Below are 13,079 nucleotides of genomic sequence, written 5' to 3'. Positions count from 1 at the left end.
CAAGATAAATACAAACACGCCAAATGAATTTCTTTCTTACAAATAGAGTATTCACAAATATTATATATTCAGATTTAGCCACAATATCTTTTCATATTAATGAAACCTATTAAAATAACAATCAATTCAAATAATTCCTTTGTATTGTTTACTTTCTGTTGAAGGACACACAGACGCTACTGTGATCAACACTTGGTTTGACTTTGTCTCTCTACATCATGTACTTGACGGTTATAATAGTAATGTCGTGATTGCAGATTCGGAAGTTAATGATGGAGGCTACAGGTAATCATCCCCTTTGATGCAGGGAAAAAAGGGAAGTAATAAAAAAGCTTAAAGGGACATAATACTCATATGCTAAATCACTTGAAACTGATGCAGTATAGCTGTAAAAAGCTAAAATATCACCTGAGCATCTCTATGTAAAAAAGGAAGATATTTTACCTCACAATTTCCTCAGCTCACCAGAGTAAGTGCTGTGTAAAAAGTTATACTTCAGCTGCTGCCCAGCTGCAGGTAAAAAAAAAATGAAGAAATGAACAGCAGCCAATCAGCATCAGCAGTGCTGAGGTCATGAACTCTTTTACTGTGATCTCATGAGATTTCACTTAATTCTCATGAGATTTCATAGTAAACATCCTTAAACTGAATAAGGAAATAACATGAGTGTGCACGTAAGCTCGCCCCTTCCGCTGTCCCAGGACAGACATACTGATTTGCTGCTTAGAAATCCTTTACAATGGAATGTGGCTACTGAGAAACATTTGAGGTAAAATATCTTTCTTTTTTACATAGAGATGTTCAGGTGATATTGTCTAGTCAGCTTTTTACAGCTATGTTGCATCACTTTCCAGTGTTTCAACATTTGGGTATCATGGCCCTTTAAATGTTGAGTTCTAGGTCTCTGAATAACATAATCATACTTATATCATGCTGACTAAGCATGTGGATTCATGTATCTGTGTCTTCTCAATAATAGTTTAAAGAATTACAAAGAAATGTATGAGAAATTGTTCTGATTTTGGTGTAACTACTTTTTCTATAACAATCAGACAATATTTTGAGCAGAGAATTCCATAAGAAAATAATTGCTTCTAAAGATGAAAAACATCAACAGAAGACTTCCAAAAACAATTTAATATGGGGTGAAGCCCAAAGACTGCCCTGGTCAAACGCTAAGTTACATCAGCGTATATAAGGGGAAGGGATAGTTATGTCCTTCTATTCATAAGCTATAGTATGAGTGGAGCGCTATTTATCACTCCCGGTCGCACGTTAACTCAGCTAGAAGTAAGCTCTTTGAATGCACATTATACAATTTGAAAGTTAAAAGTTTCCGCACAAGCGCCAACCCGACGTACGCAAAAAGCCGAACTCTGAATATCACAACCGCGTTAACATATTCCCCTATAAACTTTAACAGAGCATGAGAAGTGAAAATAGAAACTAACATCCAACAAGTCGTGCAAACACAATCGTGTTTCCTCCAGTGCACTAACCCTTTATGAAATATGAATATTTCACATTCCAATGTTCTTCACACAGCAGAATATATTCTATTTATTCTTAAATACATATTTTATATATATATATATATATATATATATATATATATATATATCTGATGTTTTTTTTCGTGAAATATATACCTATACCTATACATATATAGTCAGTGCTCGACAAATCCGGATGCCTAGGCACAACTGGCGCCTTGAAATTAACTCCTGGCGCCCATATTTTGATCCCCCAAAGTGTCCTGCCACTTGTCTCACCTACTGCTATTTACCGTTTTGAGCCGCATCTAAATTTAGCCCGGTGGGGCTAATTACTTTTTAGACAGCAATAAACTCAACTACAAGCCCCAGAATGCCACGCGGTTAGAGGGGTTGCGGTTCTGTGGGATGTCCACATGATCTTTGTTGTTGCGCAGCAACGTGAGAGTCAAGTTCTCCTGTCAGTGCGCCCTAGCATATTTTTACGTGGCTATATTTGAAAAAAGCATCTTGTTGTGCATGACTCAGGAGGAGGTTACCACTGCTAGTAGTGTAATGATGCTGCACTGCAGCCTGTCTTGTTTGTTTCCAAAGTAGCCCAGTTTCATAACGCAATGTGCACAAATAAAGCTAGTTCCTATCCCAATGCTTTGTGCACAGTGCGGTATGAAACTGGGCTACTTGGAAACAAACAGAGCGGGCTGTAGTGCGGCGTCATTACACTACTGGCAGTGGTAACCTCCTCCTGAGTCCTGCACAATAAAATGCTTTTTTCAAATAAAGTCACGGCTAGACAGGGGCCGGTGGGGAGTGAATGGTAAATATTTTTTACATTTTTCTAAAGAAACTTATTCTTAAAATATTTTTAAATAAGTAAAGGATCTCTGCTACTGACCACTAATGGCAATAAGAAGTGGTTAAGAGGGAATGCAATGACTGGAGAGTTTAATATTGAAAAGCTTGTACTCACATTGCTGTCCCTGCTAATATTTCACACTGCTATTGAGAAATTGCTATTTTTTGAGAAGTAACATAGAAAATTGCTGCACCAGTTATTTCAGACTCCTGTTTGAGAACGTTACAGCATTTGGCTACATTTGTTGCAATTGCCAAAGAATGCTGACAATTTTTTTTAAAAATAGTATAATATATATATATAATAATAATATAGGTTACAATATTATTTATTTCTATCTCAGCAGTAACCTTCAATGTGTTTTATATATATATATTTACATAACAATATTTTTGATTAATAGAATTATGAATATTAATAATCGATAATAAATTTATCGTCAATATCTCCAATTAATATAGTGGAATTTGTCAATACACTCCAGTGAAATGTTGTATAAACTCTGTAGTGTCTTCCAGAATGATATTGAGATATCTAGAAATTATGACAACAAAATTATTATAAACATTAATATTTAATCTCAAATTAAATTAATTCCTAAATTCTAACCAGTTAATCTCTTTAAACAGATTGATTATATTCATGTAGTAACTAAATATCTTCTGTGACCAGTTATATCTATCAATTGATCAACACAACTTTAAAATATTAAGCAGGCTATAGAGATATTTAGATGAATTACTATTCAATAGATATAGTCTATTATCCCATGAATGACGACATACTTATTTAAATTAACCTTAACTCAAAATGAATTAAAGGTACCTCAGTATTATGGACACAATATTTCTATAAATTAACCTCAATTCAAAATGAATCGCTTATTAAATATCACACATGAATTATACTAGAACAATTTATAACATTAACCCAATGCCAAAATATGGATTAATGATTTAACAACACTTGATTAACTAAATATATCCCAATGTTATAATTAGAATCTTAGCTCAAATTCAATAAATCTAATGGAATTTGCTGTAGATTATTATTCAACAACTAGCCTAAAATAGCCTAATATCACAATAATCAACCAGAGAGATTTATATATTATCAACACAATAGACAATGTATGTGTGATTCTGAGAAGATTTCACAGTAAATAAGAAATTGAATTTATAAGAATGGACTGCAAAACTCCTCTTCCTAATAATAAGGTTACTTAGCACTAATATATTTACTATATGAAGTACACTGGTCTATTTAATATTAGCGTTCCAACTATAAGGTACCTCTGTAAATACCAGCTTCAATTAAACTACAGCAATAAAGAATAGCTTTGCTTTAAAACACCAAAAATATAACATCAAATCGCTTAATACATTACCAGTTGAACAATATTTGAGAGTTCAGTCCTCAATCAGAATTATTTTCACTGTTATATGCTGTCTCTTAATGGATCTTATGCTGTCTCTTAATGGATCTTATGCTGTCTCTTCTTGGATCTTATGCTGTCTCTTCCTGGATCTTATGCTGTCTCTTCCTGGATCTTATGCTGTCTCTTCCTGGATCTTATGCTGTCTCTTAATGGATCTTATGCTGTCTCTTAATGGATCTTATGCTGTCTCTTCTTGGATCTTATGCTGTCTCTTCCTGGATCTTATGCTGTCTCTTCCTGGATCTTATGCTGTCTCTTCCTGGATCTTATGCTGTCTCTTCCTGGATCTTTTTAACACTGCTTTAAAACGTATTCTCTGGTATGTCTCCCATGTAAACCTCTTTCTATTCCTGTATCTGATCATATCCTGTCCCCAGCATTTGCATTTCCTAATTTCTTAATTTAGCTTAATTAATTAACTAATCCCCACCCGATTGTGTATCCCTGTATCTCCTTTCACTTGCGCACTATGGAACTCGCGCATTATGGAACTCTCGCTCTGTCTGCAACAAACTTACAACCATTCATGACCTGTTTATTTCAAATGCTTTCACCCTTTTAGGAATTACCAAAACCTGGCTATCTTCTTCTGACACTGTTTCCACTGCTGCTCTCACACATGGTGGTCTTCACTTTAGTCATACCCCTAAGCCAGATGAGAAACGGGGCAGTGGTGTTGGGATCCTGCTCTCCCCCTCCTGCACTTATCAGTACCTACCTCCAATCCCATCTGTTTCCTTCTCCTTCTTTAAAGTCCACTGTATTCGCCTGTTCTCACCCCTCTCCCTCAAAGTGGCAATCATCTATCGCCCTCTTGGGGACTTCAACATTCCCATTGGCAACCTGTCTGCCTCTGCTGCCTCTAAACTTATTTCACTCACATCCTCCTTTGGTCTTTCACAATCCACCCTATTCCCTACTCACTGTGATGGACACTCCATCAAACTGTTATTTTTCTGCCTCTGTTCTATATATGACCTCACCTGTCGCCATTTTCCCATTTCAGACCATCACCTGGTCACCTATAATATTAATGCAACAGCTAAACCCACTTCTCCATCCCACCCCCTTACCTGTAAAAATCTACATGCTGTGGATCTGCTCAAATTTTAAAAAATCATTCAAGATCTCTTCCCTCACACTTCCACTGTAACTTGCCCTGATCTCGCTACAGCCCACTATAACAGAACTCTTTCCTCTGCATTAGACACACTTGTACCTCCACAATTGTGCAAAACATCACACCGTCAGTTACAGCCCTGGCACTCTCAGCAAACAAGCTAATTGTAAAAATGCTCCCATACTGCTGAGCGTGTATGTAGGAAAACTCACTCTGAACCTGATTTCATACAGTATAAGTTTATTCTTTGTTCATACACATCTGCCCTTCACTTAGCCAAGCAAACCTAATTCTCTTCTCTCATATCTATTCTTTACTCAAACCCTAAATGACTCATCTCCACCTTTAACTCTCTCCTCTACCCACCTGCTCCACCTCCCCCCACCCCATCTGTCTTTAGTGCTCAAGACCTGGCAGACTACTTTTTAAACAAAACACGTACTATCCGAAGCAACATCCCAACGCCAACCTGCAATATTCCAACAACAGGCCCAGTCCCTCTGCCACTCTCTGCATCTTCCATCCAGCCTCTAAGCATTAAGTTTCTTCCTTACTATCTTCCTCACGCCTCACTACCTGCCCCCTCGACCCTATCCCTTCCCATCTAATACCCTCCCTATCTTCCACCCTCACTCCTACTCTTACCCACATCTTCAACCTATCTCTCTCTATCAGCTCATTCCCATCTTCTTTCAAACACGCAAAAGTCACTACCATACTAAAAAAAAAACTCCCTCGACCCTAATTCTCCTGAAAGCTACCGCCCCATATCACTGCTTCCACTAACATCAAAACTCCTTGAAAAACTAGTTTACAATCGCCTAACCCACTTCCTGTCCACCAACTCTTTGCTTGACCCACTTGGCCACTACTCTATACTCATCTTACTTGACATCTCAGCTGCCTTCGACACAGTTAACCACCCCCTCCTCCTACAGACCCTTAGCTCTTTTCGCCTCTGTGACACTGCTCTTTCCTGGATTCACTTTCTCAAAGGTCTTTTTCTGTGTCATTTGCCGGCAAATCCTCCTCTCCAATGCCTCTGTCTGTTGGAGTACCTCAAGGATCTGTTCTGGGTCCTCTACTCCTCTCCATTTATACTTCTTCGCTGGGTAAACTTAACAGTTATGGCTTCAAATATCACCTCTATGCTGATGACACCCAGATCTACCTCTCCACCCCTGCTCTCTTTCCCTCTGTCCTTTCTCATGTCAGCGACTGCTTATCTGGTATTTCTTCCTGGATGGCCTCTCACCACCTAAAGATTAACATGTCCAAGACTGAGCTCCTTCTTATCCCCCCCTCAAGCTCTATGCTGACTTGTGACTTCTCTATCCCTGTTGACGGCATCACCATTTCCCTATCGCCCCAAGTCCGCTGCCTCGTAGTTACACTTGACTCAATCCTTCGTCCCCCATATCCAATCACTTTCTACATCCTGCCGCAATCATCTACGCAATATTTCCAAGATTCAACCTTTTCTGTGCGCTAACACCACAAAGCAAATAATCCACTCCCTTGTTATTTCCTGACTTGACTACTGCAATAACCTACTTACTGGCCTTCTTCTTTCCCGCCTCTCCCCCCCTTCAACCCATCCTAAATGCCTCTGCCAGGCTGATCCACCTTTCCCGTCACTCTGTATCTGCTGCACCTCTCTGCGAGTCCCTCCATTGGCTCCTCATTCACAGCAGAACTAAATTCAAAATTCTCATCCTTACCTACAAAGCTTTCACCAACGCTGCTCCCCTCTACCTATCCTCTCTAATAAATAGGTATACTACAGCCCGCCCACTAAGATCCAACAATGACCTGCCCCTTGCATCCGCGACTATCACCTCTTCTCATGCTAGACTGCAGGACTTCTGTCGTGCATCACCTACCCTCTGTAAAATACTCCCTCGTGCTGTCAGGCTTTGCCCTAATCTTTCTTCCTTTAAATGCTCTCTGAAGACTTTTCTGTTCAGAGAAGCCGACCACCTAACTCAGTAATAAATTAATTTCACTTACCTAACATTTCCCTCATCTAACTCTGCATTAACATCTTTCTCAAACTTGCAGTCCTTACCTCCTGTTTCTCAACCTCCTACCCTTCTAGATTGTAAGTTCCCACGGGAATAGGGCCCTCAATTCCTACTGTATGTGTTTGTAAATTTTGTTCTGTCTCTTAGAAGTTTTATATTATTGTTTATTTAAATGAATTGTATCCATGGACAGCGCTGCGGAATATGTTGGCGCTTCATAAATAAAGTATAATAGCTGTCATATAAGAGAGTATGCACAAATCTGGAAGTGAATATTAGGCCCAATGTTATTTGCTCTTTCAGTATAAAGAGTTTCCCATCAGAAATGTGTCTCACAAAAGTTGTATATTTCCCAGGCAGCAATTGAGTCAATGAGACAAGGTAAGCACATCAGCCATCATTGACCCCAATTACTTTCTGTGCAAGAGTTTTTATCTGTGAAAAAACCCACCACTTTTTCTAGTCATGCAGGGAAATTTTGGGTACGCCCTTTGAGTCTAAGCTTCTGATGGGCTACTGGGAAATGCCCCTTTGTAATTCAATTCTCCCTAATTGAATATCTTTGGCCGCAATACCTCATATCGGACACTGGGGGCAACAGGCAACTGAAATGTAGCTTTGTTTGCAAAATTTTAACTGTATTTCAAATATTTATTTGACACTGTGTACGAGCGGTGTTGTCTGCGGAGCATTCCCAATGAAGACGTCTGACGTCAGCCCCCACGCTCCAGTGTGCCATTGAAGCATGCTGGGTAAGGCAGAGCGTGACGCTACAAACCATGTTTTGGTATGTGTATATATATATATATATATATATATTTATAGAGATGTATATTCAATACATATATATTTTCATAGTTTTAATAAACTATCAGCTAGATTACGAGTTTTGCGTTAGAGGCTATGCAGTGCTAACGAGCAGTTTTGTCTCACCGCTCACTTTCCTACAACGCTGGTATTACAGGTTTTTACAAACCCATCGTTATTAGTCAAGAAGTGAGCGTTGAGCAAAATTTTGTTCCTTAACACACTCCAATACCAGCGCTGCTTAAGTCAGCGGTGAGCGGGTCGTACGTGCTCGTGGACGATTTCCCCATAGGAATCAATGGGGAGAGCCGGCTGAGAAAAAGTCTAACACCTGCAAAAAAGCAGCGTAAAACTCAGTAACGCAGCCCTTTTGATTCCTATGGGGAAATAAAATTTATGTCTACACCTAACACCCTAACATGAACCCCGAGTCTAAACACCCCTAATCTTACACTTATTAACCCCTAATCTGCCTCCTCCGACATCGCCGACACCTGCATTATATTAATTAACCCCTAATCTGCCTCTCCAGACACCGCCGCAACCTACATTATACTTATGAACCCCTAATCTGCTGCCCCCAACATTGCAGCCACCTACATTATATTTATTAACCCCTAATTTGCTGCCCCCAATGTCGCCGCCACCTAACTACACTTATTAACCCCTAATCTGCCGCCCCCAATGTCGCCGGCACTATAATAAACACATTAACCCCTAAACCGCCGCACTCCTGCCTCTCTAACATTAGTTAAATATTATTAACCCCTAATCAGCCATCCTTAACATCGTCACCACCTCCCTACATTTATTAACCCCTAATCTGCCACCCCCAACGTCGCCGCCACTATACTTAATGTATTAACCCCTAAACCTAAGTCTAAACGTAACCCTAACACCACCTAACTTAAATATAATTTAAATAAGTCTAAATAAAATTCCTATCATTAACTACATTATTCCTATTTAAAACTAAACACTTACCTGTAAAATAAACCCTAAGCTAGCTACTATATAACTAATAGTTACATTTTAGCTAGCTTAGGGTTTATTTTTATTTTACAGGCAAGTTTGTATTTATTTTAACTAGGTAGAATAGTTACTAAATAGTTATTAACTATTTACCAACTACCTAGCTAAAATAAATACAACAGTATCTGTAAAATAAAACCTAACCTAAGTTACAATAACACCTAACACTACACTACAATTAAATAAATTAACTAAATTAAATACAATTACCTAAATTAAATTAGCTAAAATAAAAAACCCCCACTAAATTACATAAAATAAAAACAAATTACATAAAATTTAAAAAAAAAAGAGATCAGATATTTAAACTAATTACACCTAATCTAATAGCCCTATAAAAATAAAAAAAAGCCCCCCCAAAATAACCCTAGCCTAAACTAAACTACCAATAGCCCTTAAAAGGGCCTTTTGCGGGGCATTGCCCCAAAGTAATCAGCTCTTTTACCTGTAAAAAAAAATACAAACAACCCCCTCAACAGTAAAACCCACCATCCACACAAACAACCCCCCAAATAAAATACTATCTAAAAAAACCTAAGCTCCCCATTGCCTTGAAAAGGGCATTTGGATGGGCATTGCCCTTAAAATGGCAGCTCTTTTGCAGGCCCAAACCCTAACCTAAAAATAAAACCCACCCAATTCACCCTTAAAAAAACTAACACTAACCCCCTGAAGATCGACTTAAGTTCTGAAGATCCGACATCCATCCTCAAGGAAGCGGCAGAAGTCTTCATCCAACCAGGCCGAAGTCCTCAATGAAGCCGTGAGAAGTCTTCATCCAAGCAGGGCAAAGTGGTTCTCCAGACAGGCAGAAGTCTTCATCCAGAGGGCATCTTCTATCTTCATCCATCCGACGCGGAGCGGGTCCATCTTCAAGACTTCCGATGCGGAGCATCCTCTTCATCTGACGACTACCTGACGAATGAAGGTACCTTTAAGTGACGTCATCCAAGATGGCGTCCCTTAGATTCCGATTGGCTGATAGAATTCTATCAGCCAATCGGAATTAAGGTAGAAAAAATCCTATTGGCTGATGCAATCAGCCAATAGGATTGAAGTTCAATCCTATTGGATGATGCAATCAGCCAATAGGATTGAGCTCGCATTCTATTGGCTGTTCCAATCAGGTAAATTTACAGGTAACTGGAGCAAGAAAGGAAAAGAATACACTTGGAAGCACTCACAGGTCACTTATTGAGTCATTTTAATATCGAGAGATCAAAAAATGAAATCCAAGAATGGAAGAGACATACTCTTGACTATAATTAAAATGTAACTTTTATTGGGGTTCGAAAATAAAATAGGAAAAAACTTTAAAAACACACTTATGTACCGATTGTAGTCTATTTGGCTTGTCGTGTCGCTGTACAGAATACTTAAATTACTTCTGCAAATACTCCTATATATAATATAATTTGGGTTGCAGTTAATTAACCTGCTTACTATTCGCTGTTGTCTGTGTATACTATACTTATGTATACCTTGAATTGAGTATAAGTGTTACCGGCTAAGTTGGATATATTACCAGGTTTAACCATCTGCAGAGAAAGAGCAGTTTATAAATATAGTCTTTCTTCGCTCGATTATCTGAGAGGTTGATTGTATCTCTCTTTTCACATATGTATGTGTTTCAGTCTGAGTATTAAATAATGAAACAGTGTCTCAAATACCCCGTTGTATAATAATAATGCACAGGACTGTTTATGTATTAGTGTGTGCTGATGTCACACCCATAAGCATATCAAACATTAACTAAATATTTGTTCCCACGCGTATACCTGTTTCAGTCAAATTATTAAATATTGATGCAGTGTTTCAAATACACTGTTAAATATTAGTGGTTCGCAAGACTGTTTGTGTATTGGCGTGTACTGGTGTCACTCTTACATGCATATCACAATCCAAATATTTCTCATTTGCTCTGTTATATATTAATAATTCAGCAGAGTGTTTTTGCATTAGACTGTGCCTGTATTCGCTGCTTTTTGTGTGTAAAAAACTTGTATATATCTCAATTTAAGCAATATAATTTGTCGTTAAATTAGGTATATTACCAGCTTCAACCCTCTATAAATTATACAAGGCAGTTTATCAGTGTACTGTGTTTATTCAGTTGTCTGAGAGGTTAACTGTGTCTCAGTTTTTACACTCTTATACAAATTTCGGTCTAGAAAGTTTTAATAAAAATCACAGTAGCTTATGTCCTGTCATGTAATAGTGATTCACAGGACCTTATTTGCCTGCTCAGTTTTGTAAGAGGTTAGCTGTGTCTATCTTTTTACACACATGTGTGTAAAAAGATAGACACAGCTAACCTCTTACAAAACTGAGCAGGCAAATAAGGTCCTGTGAATCACTATTACATGACAGGACATAAGCTACTGTGATTTTTATTAAAACTTTCTAGACCGAAATTTGTATAAGAGTGTAAAAACTGAGACACAGTTAACCTCTCAGACAACTGAATAAACACAGTACACTGATAAACTGCCTTGTATAATTTATAGAGGGTTGAAGCTGGTAATATACCTAATTTAACGACAAATTATATTGCTTAAATTGAGATATATACAAGTTTTTTACACACAAAAAGCAGCGAATACAGGCACAGTCTAATGCAAAAACACTCTGCTGAATTATTAATATATAACAGAGCAAATGAGAAATATTTGGATTGTGATATGCATGTAAGAGTGACACCAGTACACGCCAATACACAAACAGTCTTGCGAACCACTAATATTTAACAGTGTATTTGAAACACTGCATCAATATTTAATAATTTGACTGAAACAGGTATACGCGTGGGAACAAATATTTAGTTAATGTTTGATATGCTTATGGGTGTGACATCAGCACACACTAATACATAAACAGTCCTGTGCATTATTATTATACAACGGGGTATTTGAGACATTGTTTCATTATTTAATACTCAGACTGAAACACATACATATGTGAAAAGAGAGATACAATCAACCTCTCAGATAATCGAGCGAAGAAAGACTATATTTATAAACTGCTCTTTCTCTGCAGATGGTTAAACCTGGTAATATATCCAACTTAGCCGGTAACACTTATACTCAATTCAAGGTATACATAAGTATAGTATACACAGACAACAGCGAATAGTAAGCAGGTTAATTAACTGCAACCCAAATTATATTATATATAGGAGTATTTGCAGAAGTAATTTAAGTATTCTGTACAGCGACACGACAAGCCAAATAGACTACAATCGGTACATAAGTGTGTTTTTAAAGTTTTTTCCTATTTTATTTTCGAACCCCAATAAAAGTTAAATTTTAATTATAGTCAAGAGTATGTCTCTTCCATTCTTGGATTTCATTTTTTGATCTCTCGATATTAAAATGACTCAATAAGTGACCTGTGAGTGCTTCCAAGTGTATTCTTTTCCTTTCTTGCTCCAGAAATCAGTATTATACACATAGCACCAAATCTAGCCACTCAGTTGGCTGATAACACAAAGGCCCCACTAGTTGGCCAGACATTTAAATAAAACAGGTCCTATTTATACCTGTAGTGCCATTGGTAATCCCTTTTTTCACAAATTTACAGGTAAATTTGTATTTACTTTAGCTAGGTAGTTAGTAAATAGTTAATAATTATTTAGTAACTATTCCACCTAGTTAAAATAAATACAAACTTGCCTGTAAAATAAAAATAAACCCTAAGCTAGCTACAATGTAACTATTAGTTATATTGTAGCTAGCTTAGAGTTTATTTTACAGGTAAGTATTTAGTTTTAAATAGGAATTATTTAGGTAATGATAGTAAGTTGTATTTAGAATTATTTAAAATATATATTTAAGTTAGGGAGTGTTAGGGTTAGACTTAGGTTTAGGGGTTAATAAATTTAGTATAGTGGCGGCGACGTTGGGGGCGGCAGATTAGGGGTTAATAAATGTAGGTAGGTGGCGGTGATGTTAGGGTCGGCAGATTAGGGGTTAATAATATTTAACTAGTGTTTGCGATGCGGGAGTACAGTGGTTTAGGGGTTAATATGTTTATTATAGTGGCGGGTGACGCTGGGGATGGCAGATTAGGGGTTAATAAGTGTAGGTAGGTTGCGGCAACATTGGGGGCGGAAGATTAGGGGTTAATAAATATAATATAGGTGTCGGCAATGTTGGGGGCAGCAGATTAGGGGTTAATAAGTATAATGTAGGTGTTGGCGATGTCGGGGCGGCAGATTAGGGGTTAATAAGTATAATGTAGGTGTCGGCTATGTCTTGGGCAGCAGATTGGGGTTAATAAGTGTAAGTTTAGGGGTGTTTAGATTCGGGGT

General features: G+C 37.8%; 1 protein-coding gene across 1 annotated transcript in view; it reads left to right on the top strand.

The window, feature by feature from the left end:
* ADGRD2 (adhesion G protein-coupled receptor D2) overlaps positions 1-13,079 on the top strand; it is a 677,900-nt gene that overhangs the window by 135,427 nt on the left and 529,394 nt on the right. The window contains exon 8 of the mRNA XM_053695488.1: positions 165-285. Coding sequence (XP_053551463.1) covers positions 165-285 — 121 coding nt within the window. The remainder of the gene's footprint in view (positions 1-164; positions 286-13,079) is intronic.

Source organism: Bombina bombina, chromosome 12, assembly GCF_027579735.1.
Source record: "Bombina bombina isolate aBomBom1 chromosome 12, aBomBom1.pri, whole genome shotgun sequence".
NCBI classification, from domain to species: Eukaryota; Metazoa; Chordata; class Amphibia; order Anura; family Bombinatoridae; genus Bombina; species Bombina bombina.
The sequence above is the reverse complement of the archived record's forward strand: the minus strand, read 5'-3'. Positions and strand labels throughout refer to the sequence as shown.